This window comes from Ovis aries, chromosome 14 (assembly GCF_016772045.2).
Source record: "Ovis aries strain OAR_USU_Benz2616 breed Rambouillet chromosome 14, ARS-UI_Ramb_v3.0, whole genome shotgun sequence".
In the NCBI taxonomy this organism is placed as follows: domain Eukaryota; kingdom Metazoa; phylum Chordata; class Mammalia; order Artiodactyla; family Bovidae; genus Ovis; species Ovis aries.
This window is the reverse complement of record NC_056067.1, coordinates 44,799,596-44,812,667: the sequence shown is the minus strand read 5'-3', so window position 1 is coordinate 44,812,667 and position 13,072 is coordinate 44,799,596. Positions and strand designations below refer to the sequence as shown.

Sequence of the window (13,072 nt, the reverse complement as noted above, 5' to 3'; positions counted from 1 at the left end):
GCAGAGCATGGGAGAAACAAAAAGCTACCACCACTATCTCACAACTAAATATACATGTAGGGGCCAATCCATCCATAATTATAAATGTTCTTATCCTTGTTTGATACCATCCTGTGCTCCTTTAATTATAAACCTCTCAAAGATTCTTCAACATTCCATAGAATGTCAAATAAAAATAAATCTTATTAACTAAATCAGAGGAAATATAATTCTCTTCTTAATATTAAAAATCCCATTCCAAACCCAGTCTATCTGCTGAGAATTGATATGGAATGTGCCTTCACCTATTGGCTTTCCATTAAAGTAGCACATACCAGAGTAGGAGAGTATTTTATTTAACGTTGGAAACCCTATCATTCATCCCACACCAGACTTGTATCAATGATATAATATCCTTTCTTAAAATAATTTGTTACTTACAACTATCAAATGCCATAGAGTAAAACCTGAAACATAAACTGCATTTAACTGCCTTTTACTTGCAATATTGTCCGTAAAATCCCAGTCACTGATCTGTATAACCTCTCCAGTCACACGATAAGAAATTGTGGAGCCAGTAAGGCTATTCCGTTTAGAATATTTGAAGCCATCCCGCTTATAGAAACTATATTTATCTGTCAAGCTTCAGTGTAAAAAACAAAAGTGTTCTTAAATATCTCAAGCTGATACAGGATACTAGTGCTATCAAAATTGGTGAGCAGGCTGCAGAAGTTGTGGGAATGGCTCTGGATTATTCAATTCCAACCCTCCATAACAATGATCAAGGGATGGGGAAATGACTGATGCCAACAGTAATAATACCTAAGCCACAAAACTAGAAACTAGATACTACATAATGGATTTCAGCTGCATCAAACATGATAAAACTTGCTGGTCTGCTTTGCCTAGAATAATCCTTGAGAACACATGTGCCTTACCTACAGTTGTCCTTTATCTGCAAGGGACTGGCTCCAGGACCAACATACTGCCTCACCTCCACAGATACCAAAACCTGCAGGTGCTCCAGGTCCCTTAAATAAAATGGCATAGTTGCTATAACCTAGGCATATCCTCCTGTATACTTTAAAATCATCACCTAATATGATGTATTCCCTGAGCCACTACAAAAGCCAGTACAATGTAAATAGTTGTAAACACAATGTAAATGATATGTAAATAATTGCCTACAGCTGGTAAGTCTAAGTTTTCTTTTTAGAACTTTTTGGATGAAAACTTTTCAAAAAACACTTCCAACTGTGAGTGGCTGAATCTACAGACGCAGAATCTACAGTTATGGATGGTCACTGTAATTAGGACTCATCCCTTAGGATTTGGGCTAAAAAGCACATCCACTCTGCTCTAATCCCTCACTGTATGTAATTTCTTGGTTGGATTCTCACAGCACTTATAAAAATTAAAATGCATCATTTAAGTCAACAGGAAATGGACTGTATATTAACCTCACCAAAATAGTCACATTCTTAGTACAGAGATCAGGCCACTTTTTTCTAGGTTTGCTGGTCTTCCACTGAAGGCTATACAGGAAAGCTGATCCTCATTCGTCAAGAGGAAGATAGTGGAAAACTCTAAGAAATATCAGTGTGTCAAAGGAGTTCAACATATACAAAACCACTTTATTAGAAATGAAAAATTTTATTCATACCACTTTTTACTTCTATTGCAATGTTCATTTATTACATTTACTGGATTCACTGAGTGACTATATATCTTCACATGCCCATTAGCTAATTTTTATGTAGGACCTGGAGTAAAATGCATGCTTCTACTTTATGATATGCATGTTGATTTATGCTTGTTTGCTCTCCTGTAGAACTGTTTACAAATTAGCATCAATGCAAAGAAAGACTTACACATATTTCCTACATCCTTCAGGTGGTTCTAGCATTAATCTTCTGATGCCTGTAAGCTTAGTAAACGAACACTTTGCTACATTCCTTACATAAACTTTCTCTTCAGTGTGAGTTCTCTGATGTAGAGAATGAAGGATGTATTTTAACTGAAGGACTTCCCACAATCTCTATATTCGTATTGCTTCTCTCCTGTATGTGTGTTATGTTTCTTAAGAGATTCATGTTTGCCTAATGTCTTTCCCAACTTGTTACATATAAAGGATTTTTCTCCAGTGTGGATTTACTTATGTCAACTAAGGGATTAATGCTGGCTAAAGTCTTTCCCACACTTATTGCCATCATAATCTCTCTACAGTGTGAATTGTGATAAACAATAAGGCTTATATCATTGCTAGACTTTCCCATATTCATTACATTCTTAAGAATTTTCTCCTGAAATAGAAAATCAGAAATAGATTTTCTGATTTTGAATCTGGGAAGATCTACAGCTACAGTATAGCATGATGAACACTGCCTTTATGCAGTTTCTCTATTATATGATCTTTCATACACACAGTGACTCATATGGCCTAAAGACTTTCCCACACTTATTGTACTACTGGGTTTCTCTCCATTATGTACTCGCTGATGGGCAGTAAGATTTGAGCCTTTGCTAAATGCCTTCCCACATTCATTACATTTATATGGCTTTTCTCCAGTATGAATTCTCTGATGTACAGTAAGGTTTGAGCTACAGCTGAAGGTCTTCCCACATTTAATGCATTCATAGGGTTTCTCTCCAGTATGAATTCTGTGATGTTGAAACAGAGATGACCTGTGACTGAAGGCTTTCCCACATATACTGCATTCATAAGGTTTCAATCTAGTGTGGTTTCTCAAATGCATATTCAGTGATTCAGGTTGGTTGAAAGATTTCCCACATTTTTGACATTCAAAGGGCTTTTCTTCAGTATGAATACTCTGATGCTGAATAAGAAATGAGAGGCTGCTAAAGACTTTCAGACATTTGTTACATTCAAATTGTTTCTCAATAGCATGAATTCTTTGATGTCGAGTAAGGTGTGAGCTACAGCAAAAGGCTTTTCCACATTCTCTACATTCATAAGGTTTCTCTCCAGTATGAATTTTCTGATGGTGAATGAGAGATGACCTGTGAATGAATGCCTTCCCGCATATTCGACATTCATAGAGTTTTTCTTGAGTATGAATTCTCAGATGTTCAATGAGATGTGAAACACGACTAAACGCCTTTCCACAGTTCATACATTCGTATGGTTTCTCTCCAGTGTGAGTGCTTTGATGATTAGTAAGTGATGAGACATGGCTAAAGGCTTTTCCACATTCAATACATTTGTAAGGTTTCTCTCCACTGTGGCTTATTTGATGTCGAGTAAGGGATGAGCCATGGCTAAAAGTCTTCCCACATTCATGACATTCATAGGGTTTCTCTCCTGTATGAATTCTCCAATGCCGATTAAGGATTGATTGTTTGCCAAAGGCTTTCCCACATTCACTGCAGGTATAGATTTTCTCTCTATTCAAAGTCTGGTGAAGGGTAAGAGATTTGCTTTGGCTGAAGGCTGCTACACTTTCATTAGAATTCAGAAGTTTCTTTCCATCATTGATATTCTCATTTTTTATAACTGAATTTGTTGGTAAGCTCTTCTTAAGTATATCACATTTATGTGACTTCCCTTCAGCAGAAATTCTCTGTGGTTCAGAAAAAATAGACTTTAAATGGAAGATGCTTTTAAACACATTACATTTGTAAACACTTTCCCCAATGGGACTTTCTCTAAAGGTGAGGGTCACTGGTCTGAAATGCTCTACTTGATTTTCATACTTCCCCTCCAACTTTTTGATATAATACAAGTCCTTGTTAAAATTTGAAAATTTATTATTTTGTTGTGTAGTTTTTTCCTTTATTACCATTTGGGGTAAATCTTCATCATAAATATCCTCCTTCACTGATAATTCTTTGTTTTCCCATCTTGATTTACAATCTGTAATATATAAGATAAAGAGCAAAACACTGCTTTATCTGAACTTCTTGAAAGGAAACTTCTATGTCAGAAACAGGAGAATTGGATAAAAAATAAAGTCATTCCCCCCAGTGCCAAGAAAACACATAGCTCTGACAACTCTCATATATTCAATGATTTCTGAACAAAGTTAAAATGGAGCACAGAGAATACAAACAGCTCACAGAGGCAGGAACAGAGTGTAATAAGGGAAATGAATTAATACATAGACAGTCTATGGGGAAAAAAATGAAACTATCAGAAAGAAAATGCAAAAGGCATTCTGGATCCCAAGCCAACATTTTGTGTCTATACTTATATGAACGACTACATTTTATCTCAGCCTTGGTTCTCCAAACTTTGATTAATCTCAATTTGCTGTCAGATTATTATGCTTAATATGGAGAATGTACAGCACTGCACTAAATAGCTACAATGACAACAAAATAATGTAAATACTCTTTATGGCTCAGAAAGATTTAAGCTCTGTGAGTTTAGGTAGGATCTATGTGAACTCATAATATTTACTGACAGAAAATACTGTTGTTAGAGACCTTCTTATATATCCCTTACTTCCTTTAACATTTATGTTCACTCTTGATCTTTGAAGTTCTGCCTCAGGGGTAAAGTGGTTTTCCATTTAGTTGACAGCTTTTTTAGCCTAAAACCATTTGTATATTTTTCCTTACATGGACATATAACAGAAAAATTTGCCTTATTTCAATTCAAATAAATGACAATTTGGATTATAATGATGGCAAAACCCTTCACTTTTGGTCAGATGAGTAATACAGAAAGATAATAATTTAGGATAGAGGAACTGTCATTTAGAAATCTAAGCATCCCTCAATTTTGTTACTTCTGTAATCTCTGATAACAGTATCTCTAAAATATACTAAAATGCCTCTCTACTTTACACAAGCATCTTTAAACGAAGATCTGTTTCCTGATTCACCATGACTTACCTGAAAACATATCTTTTGACAGCTTTTCCTCCACCATCCAAGGTTCTTTGCCATCCTCCAATAAAGCAATCACATATGGCTTAGGTATAGAAAGACCTGCTTGCAGGAAAAATATTAGAAAAAAACACTGTTTAAGTTGTGGTCTTCATGGAGAGACCATCACCATAAAAGGGACCAAAGAAAGATCTGAAGGATGTTCACTGAAATGGGACGATAAGCTTCAGGCAGGACAAAACAAAACTATACATGTCCTTAGGACTGTGAAACAAAAATTCAGCCATTTACTAAAGAGGATCTCTAGCAATTCACAGTGGCAGATGTAAGATCTCCATTGAGGGGAAGGAAGAGATATACTTACCTAGGGATACCAGGTTCTCATAATTCTGGACCATCACATCCTTGTATAAATCCCTCTGAGTAGAACTGAGCCATCTCCACTCTTCATGAGAGAAGTCTATGGCCACATCACTAAATGTCACCTGAAACAGCAAACACGTTTAGGCTCAATCATAGCCCAGGCCTCTTCTGTCACTGATTAAAGGATAAAATTACCCTGGTGTGGAAGAAAGGGAAAAAGATTCCAGCAGTTGTCACAATGATCAAGAATCTGATCTAAGTAATAATTGGATATGTGCTTGGCGCTGTTATACAATAAGGGTAAGAGACAAATACAAGAACTCTGCTTCAGGAGAGTAGGGAACAGAATCATAAAATTTTTAAAATTCAGCATTCAACATTTGACAGCATTTAGTCAAGTGCTTAGTTTTGTTTTTCATAGCTTATGTGCCAAGTAATAAAACATGAATTAAGTTTAAAAAAAAGAATCCAATAGGCTCAAAAAAAGACATCTTTATATTAAAGATAAACACATAATCATATATATAACCACTTTATAAACAAAAAGCAAAAACATTTATGGTACATAATTAACCCTTATAATCTATAATTAAAATAATTTGAGACTCCTGGGCAAAAGGACTGAAGGATGGTTTCATACCTTTTGGTAGTCTTTAAATAGAACCTTAAAGGAAGAGCAAAGAAAAAATAAGACACATCCTAAGGAAAATATCCTAAGAAAACAGATTTCTTCCCAACAGTATTCATTCATGGTATTATTTAAAGTGGAAAAATTTTAGAAAAAGTTTAAATGTTCAATCATAACTTATTGGCTAGTCAAATTAAAATATGTGAAAAAAACATGTATACATTTGTTGTTGTTTAGCTCCTAAGTGTGTCCAACCCTTTTGTGACTCCCATGGACTGCAGACCCCCAGGTTCCTCTGTCCAAGGGCTTTCCTTTTTTTTCCTGTCCAAGGCAAGAATATGGAGCTGGTTGAATTTCCTTCAGTGCATTTAAAATGTCATTATTACTATGTTTCATTGGTGAAACAGACATTGTTTGGCTACTGTAAATTTTTCATTCCAACTATAGATTCAATACTATATTACTTCATTTGGGTGTTTTACACGTGTCTTCACCAGTGATACTGGTCTTTGGTTTTAAAGAGAGAATTTACCTTTGTCTGGTGTTGGGGAAATTAAAAATCAATCAAATCTACCAAGCAGAAAATCCTTTCTATAATGTAAAAAGAGAACAGTTTTATTACTGAGAAAGCATTAAACCAGACTGTAATGCACTTCATAATAATAATAGCTAATAATTAATGAGACTGCAAGGACAGAAAGAACTCTCACCCTTTTATAAAGTCAGTCAGATACAACCCATTACAGGGTCACACAGTCGGACATGAGTAAAGCAACTTAGCATGCATGCACAAGGGCCTTGGAGACATCACTTTGCAATTACAGGTGAATTTAGGATGAACTATTGCAACACATAGTTCATCCTAAATTCACCTGGTTATTGGGGTAGTCCTCTGTGTTAGGTGCCTTTACTCCAAAGAAAAAATTCAAAACTCATTATCTTTATGACAAGCAGGTAGTTAGCAGCCCCCCAGGCTCCTCTGTCCAAGGGCTTTCCTTTTTTTTTCCTGTCCAAGGCAAGAATATGGAGCTGGTTGAATTTCCTTCAGTGCATTTAAAATGTCATTATTACTATGTTTCATTGGTGAAACAGACATGGTTTGGTTACTGTAAAATTTTCAGCTTATTTAGACCTGAAGCCAGAAGTCTAGGCTAAACTCCCATACAGATAGGGAGACAGAGGTGCATCTTCCTTCATGTTTTCATTTCAAAGGGATGTCTCCAGGGCCCTTGCACAGGCATACTAAGTCGCTTCAGTCGTGTCCAACTCTGTGCAACCCTACGGACCATAGCCTGCCAGGCTCCTCTGTCCATGGGATTCTCCAGGCAAGAATACTGGAGTGGGTTGCCATGCCCTCCTCCCAGGAAATTTTCCCAACTCAGGAATCGAACCAACATCTCTTATGTCTCCTGCATTGGCAGGCAGGTTGTTTACCACTAGTGCCATCAATGCCCTTAAGAAAGACTTTAATGCTCTGTAAAACTGGCAGAGGCTTATTTAGCTTTGAAAAGATTTATAAACATCTCAAAGGGACAGGGGAAAGGATATAGTTACATATTTTTCTCAAGGAAACACTCTTAAGAAAAGGAAAGGGGAGAAGGTCTCCCTTTGGCACCAGGGAAAAGTATTTTTCCCATCTGTATTTGCTCTTAGCTAGATATGGGGGTTATACTAGCCTTATCACATGAACTGAGAAAATGTCCATCTTTTCCTGTTTTCCACAGTGATCTTTAAAATGCTCAGCTTTTACAAATCTCACCTGATAAGCCCAACTGAAAAGTCAACACTATATTAAATGAATAAAACACCATGTTTTTTTCTACCAATGCAAAGATATTTCATATTTTAAGTTTTGATATTAATCAATATCATAATATTAATAGTCCAGAGAAGAAACCCCACATACTCTAACATATTCTTTGATCTTTATTTAAATCAAAGTTTCTCAGTCTTGGCACTACTGACATTTTAAGCTGAACAACTCTTTGCTGTGGGGGCTGTCCTGAGAATTTTAGGATGTTTAACAGCATCCCTAGCCTCGACCCTTCAGATACTAGTAGCAACTCCCCTTAACTATTCCCTACCCCCGTTTTAACAGCTGAAAATGTCTCTGCTGCTGCTGCTAAGTCGCTTCAGTCATGTCCGACTCTGTGCAACCCCATAGACGGCAGCCCACCAGGCTCCCCTGTCCCTGGGATTTTCCAGGCAAGAGTACTGGAGGGGGGTGCCATTGCCTTCTCCAGAAAATGTCTCTAGACATTATCAAATGTCTCTTATGAATGGGATTAAGGGGAACAAAGTCAACCCTGTTTGAAAACCACTGCTGCACAAAATTTTTGCATTTCCTTGAAAGACTCTCTTAGGCCTCTCTACCTATACTCAAGGTGTTCTCTCAGTTTGGTATAACTTCACTTTCACCTCTGCCTCCCTGGTATTATGGGCCACCTAGACAACTCCAGGAAGGGATGCTTCAACTCTCTCTTCCCCTTCAGTGTCCCAGCAGCCTGGGATGCTATTTCACCTCTGCCCCTAGAACTTAGATATTAAATAAATACCTTAATTTTTTTTTAGTTTTTAAATTTATTTATTTAAAAAATTTTTTTAATTTTTTTTACTTTACAATATTGTATTGGTTCTGCCACATGTCAACATGAATCCGCCATGGGCGTACTCGTGTTCCCCATCCTGAACCCCCCTCCCACCTCCCTCCCCGTACCATCCCTCCAAGTCATCCCAGTGCACCAGCTCCAAGCATCCTGTATCGAACCTGGACTGGTGATTCGTTTCTTATATGATATTATACATGTTTCAGTGCCATTCCCCCAAATTGTCCTCCCCTTTCCCTCTCCCATAGAGCCCAAAAGACTGTTCTATACATCTATGTCTCTTTTGCTGTCTCACATACAAGGTTATCGGTACCATCTTTCTAAATTCCATATATATGTGTTAGTATACCATATTGGTGTTTTTCTTTCTGGCTTACTTCACTCTGTATAATAGTCTCCAGTTTCATCCATACCAGTCCTGTATTGTTTAATACAGTAGCCACTGTATTTGGCTATAAAATTTAATTAAAATTAAATTTAAATAAAATAAAAAAGTCAGTTCCTTAGTCACTCCAGTTATAATTCAACTGCTTAACAGTCATAAGGGGCTGGTGGCTACCACAATGGACAGGACACAAGTAGGATACTTCCACCACTACAGAAAGTTCTCTTTGACAGTACTGCATGAGATCATGAAATCTTGTGTACCAATGACAGAAACCTATGTAAGAATCTCCTAACAGTTATTTGTTAAGTGTTTAGAAAATAAGTCAATGACTGATTTTGGCAGTTAGTTCACTTTAGCTTTTACCTAAAAAAAAAAAAAAAAAAAGACTTATTTAAATTCTAATTTTCTAACATTCCCAAGAAACAGACTGCCCAACATGCATATATGCCACTCACACCTTCTCCTATACAGGTTTCATTTCCACTCCATGATTCTTTCCCATCATTTTCTCATCACTCCTTCATTCAACAACTCTTTACCAAGTATCTGGCTATACCAGATACCACTCTGGCCACTAAAGATAAAACAGTCAAAAAAAAAAAATATCCTTTCCAATAGGAGGAGATAAACAATGAGCAGATGCATATAGCAAACACATGCAGTGTAGTGTAGCAGCTAGTGAGTGATGTGTGTGCATGCATGCTCAGTCGTGTCTGATTCTTTGAGACCCTGTAGACTACAGCCCACCAGGTTCCTCTGTCCATGGGATTTCCCAGGCAAGAACACTGGAGGGGGTTGCCATTTCTTCCTCCAGGGAATCTTCCCGACTCAGGGGTCAAACTGTGACTCCTGTGTCTCCTGCATTGGCAGGCGTGTTCTTTACCGCTGAGCCATCAGGACAGGAGAGTGCTTTGAAAAACAACACAATGATGGAGGAGTAGAAGTGATAGTCAAGAGAAGGTGACTACGATTTTACATAGGTGTTCAGGGAAATTTTACTGAGAAAGTAACTACAGAGCAAAGACACAAAGGAGGTCAGAATGCAAGCTTGTATATATCTAGGTAAAGAATATTCCCTGCAGATAGTACAGCAACTTCCAAGGCCTGGAGGCAGGTAGCCAGTGTGGCTGTTGCTCCCAGAGAACAAAGAAACAGATGGAAGATGAAATCAGGAAAGTAATAAGACAACCTAACTGTGCAAAGTTTTTTGTCACTACACAATTCTGATTTCTGAGTTAGGGCCACCAAAGAGTTTTAAGCTGAGGAATGACAGGATTTTATATAACAAGAGGATCACTGTGACAGCTGTATTGTGAAGACTGAAGAGGGTCAAGGGCAGAAGCAGGAAATCCAGCAAGGTGACTACTGCAATAACCTAAGTGGCTTGGACCAGGGAGGCAGTGGCAGTGGCAGTGATGCGGTAACCAATGCTCAGGTTGTGTAGATATACTATGTATATTTTAGATCTAACTACAGTGTCTCAATGTGAATTATAAGAGAAAGGGAGGTCTCAAGGATGACTCCAAACATCTCTTGACTTGAATAACTGAAAAGACTGACATATACCATTAATAGAGACCACATGATACAGCTTAAACAACCATAAAGCAAATACCTAAAATTCCAAACTTGAATTCTGAATCATAATTTTAAAAAAGTTTTGCTCAAGACTCTTCTCTTTTCTGCTTCTAGCAGAAAACTGATAGAAAAGAAGAGCACTGAGAGAAAATACTTTGGAGTTTTGCAGGCTCCATGCTTTATTTTAATGAAAGGAATCAAAGATCCAATCCCTAAGTGAACTTTGTGAGGTGGGAACTGGGAGGAGAGGCAAAGCAAACACTCAAGAGTCCTGATAAGTGGGTGTTTTAGGAAGATTTGGGGACAAATCAACTTACCTGAAACATGACTCTGCAATTTCCAATAGTCGACACAGTCCTCTTTCCAGGTTGTCTTCTTATAGAAGGGCAGTGCCTGAAAAGGCAGATCAAAACAGGAAAAAGCAGTCATGACAAATCAGGCGTATCTCACAATCTTGCAGCTCAGGACACACCTGCATGGAGGATCCCACTGGGAATCATTTTCTAGGGGTCCAACCTTTCCCTGAATTAACAATGTGTTCCTTGGCAAGAGGTAACCAGGTGGCATCTACATGTACATCAACTATCAAATATACATGAGTGTCTGAGTGTGTGTGTGTGTGTGTGTGTGTGTGTGTGTGTGTGTGCGCGCGCGCGCTCAGTCGTGTCCAACTCTGGGACCCCATAGACTGTAGCCCGCCAGGCTCCTCTATGTAAAATTTCAGGCAAGAATATTGGAGCAGGTTGCCGTTTCCTTCTCTAGGGGATCTTCCCTATCCAGGGATCGAAGGGGGTCTCCTGCGTCTCCTGCACTGGCAGGTGGATTCTTTACCGCTGAGCCACCTGGGCAGCCCATATATAAGTGACCGACTCATAAAACAACAGTAATAATAATGTTAAATAAGAGCTCTTTCGATCTTCACCACTATGCATGGTGGGCATTCACATTATTCCAGATTTCTTTTTTAACTAAACGATGAGAAAAACTGAAACTCGGCAACACTGAAGCAATTTAGGGTTTACACAATTTTTTTTTTTTTTTCAGTGCGTATAACGCACACTCGCTCTCCCATTTCCTTTTTTACAACAGCTCTTAGAGGTAAGCGCCATCCTTACTCCCCTTTTACAAAGCAGGACAGAGGCCCAGAGGAGCCAGGGGCCTGCCTGGGCTCACACCGCGGGGTGGACGCTGGGACCTGAGAGGTCATGGCGGCCGTGCCCAGCGCCGGCCACCCTCCGCGCACCCACACTTGCCTGACCGCTCAGCAGACCCCCACCAACACGGAAGCCGTCCACGGCGGGCACCTCCGCGTACCTGACGCGCCGTGTAGCTGTAGTGAACAAAGGCCGCTTGCCTCGCCGGAACGGCGCTGCCCAGAGTCCTGCGCGATTTCAGGACCAAGAATACTGCTGCTGGGTCGGAGACAAACGCCGGGCAGCCCCAGGCGGAGCCCCGGTCCGGTCGGCACTTCTCAGACTCCTCCGCTTCACGGAGAAAAGTTGCCAGTGACTCGCACGGTTGCCTTCCAGAAAACCACACTTCCCAGGAGGCTCAGCGGCCGCGCGATCTCGGAGCACCGCGAGACCACGGGTTGAGCTTTGTGAGAAATTACACCGCTTGGAGACTCTACTAGGGTCGATCCCCTCGGAAGAATGCAGGGGACAACAGTCGTCTCTGGCGAGCTTCGCTTCCCGAAACCAACGGCAGCGTCTACAAGCGCTGTGAAGATAATGAGAGCCCAAACCGGGAACCTATGTTTCCCTGAAGATTATGAGGCCGTGAAACGTCTTTTGGGTCGTTTCTGTGCTCGTGCAGACGTTTTCCTCCTTGAACAAGGGCAGACTTGCTGGTGCGGGACAAGAAGTGGCCTCTGCCAGCCGAAGATCCGTCATTCAAAACTTTGCTGCCACTCTGCTCGGCTTGTACTGCTCTTGAGTATTTAGCTTCCACTTGTCCAGGACTGTATTTCCCCAAATACCCTGTATCCGCGCTGTCACAACGTTAGCTGAACGGGGACCAACTGCACTTCCCGGAAGTTCGTGGGGTCCGCCGTCGCTTGGACACTGACTACCACGGTGACGTGCATTACATGTCCTCGAAGGACTCAGGATTATCGGACTCAAGTGAGGGTTTTGAGGATAAAGACCCTCAGTCGTGGGAAAAACCACTCCTCTGACCCTCCTCTGTCCTTGGGACTTTGCCCAGCCCACCTACACAGGCGCTGGACAGATGTATCAAGGCCAGAGCATTCTACTCTTGGTATTAATTTGGGTTGTCGCCTTTATTTTCTTTTTAAATTAAATTCATTTTACCTGTTTTTTTAAAAAATTGTAAATGGCATGAGAGAATTTTCTCATGCTTTTTATGAAATTCTTTGCCTTTTGTCCTGCTTGGGATTGTTGAGCAGATTGAATCTGTTAAGTGGCATCTTCCCGTCCTCAGAAAAATTTCCTTCTCCATATATTGGGCTCTTCTCCATTTTTTCTCCTCTTCTTGTGAATTCCAGTTAGTTGTTAGGTAGATTTTTCCACTCTAATTTCCATCTTTCTGTCTCTGTATTGCAGTCTGAATGATTTATTATTTATCTAATATAATTCCCTATCCAGTGGATTTTTTTGTGTTCAGTTTTTCAAAAATTTGTGTAACATGGGAGGCACAGTTGATTCATAATATGATAAT

The 13,072-nt window shown here is 39.5% G+C and overlaps 1 protein-coding gene across 8 annotated transcripts; it reads right to left on the bottom strand.

The window, feature by feature from the left end:
• Window positions 1-1,612: 1,612 nt before the first annotated feature.
• LOC101114378 (zinc finger protein 181) lies at window positions 1,613-11,933 on the bottom strand. 8 transcript variants are annotated; one of them, XM_042231966.2, is made up of 7 exons: window positions 11,708-11,933; window positions 10,711-10,786; window positions 5,834-5,857; window positions 5,195-5,315; window positions 4,837-4,935; window positions 3,780-3,853; window positions 1,613-3,560 (listed from the first exon to the last, which is right to left on the bottom strand). In XM_042231966.2, the coding sequence occupies exons 2-7, from the start codon at window positions 10,717-10,719 to the stop codon at window positions 2,367-2,369; spliced, it is 1,521 nt and encodes a 506-aa protein (XP_042087900.1). In that variant the 5' UTR covers window positions 10,720-10,786; window positions 11,708-11,933; the 3' UTR covers window positions 1,613-2,366. The 8 variants fall into 8 exon arrangements, with proteins under 8 accessions (XP_042087900.1, XP_060254472.1, XP_027834020.1 ...); XM_060398489.1 differs by having other exon boundaries at window positions 4,837-4,932; XM_027978219.3 differs by having other exon boundaries at window positions 1,613-3,853.
• Window positions 11,934-13,072: the final 1,139 nt, after the last annotated feature.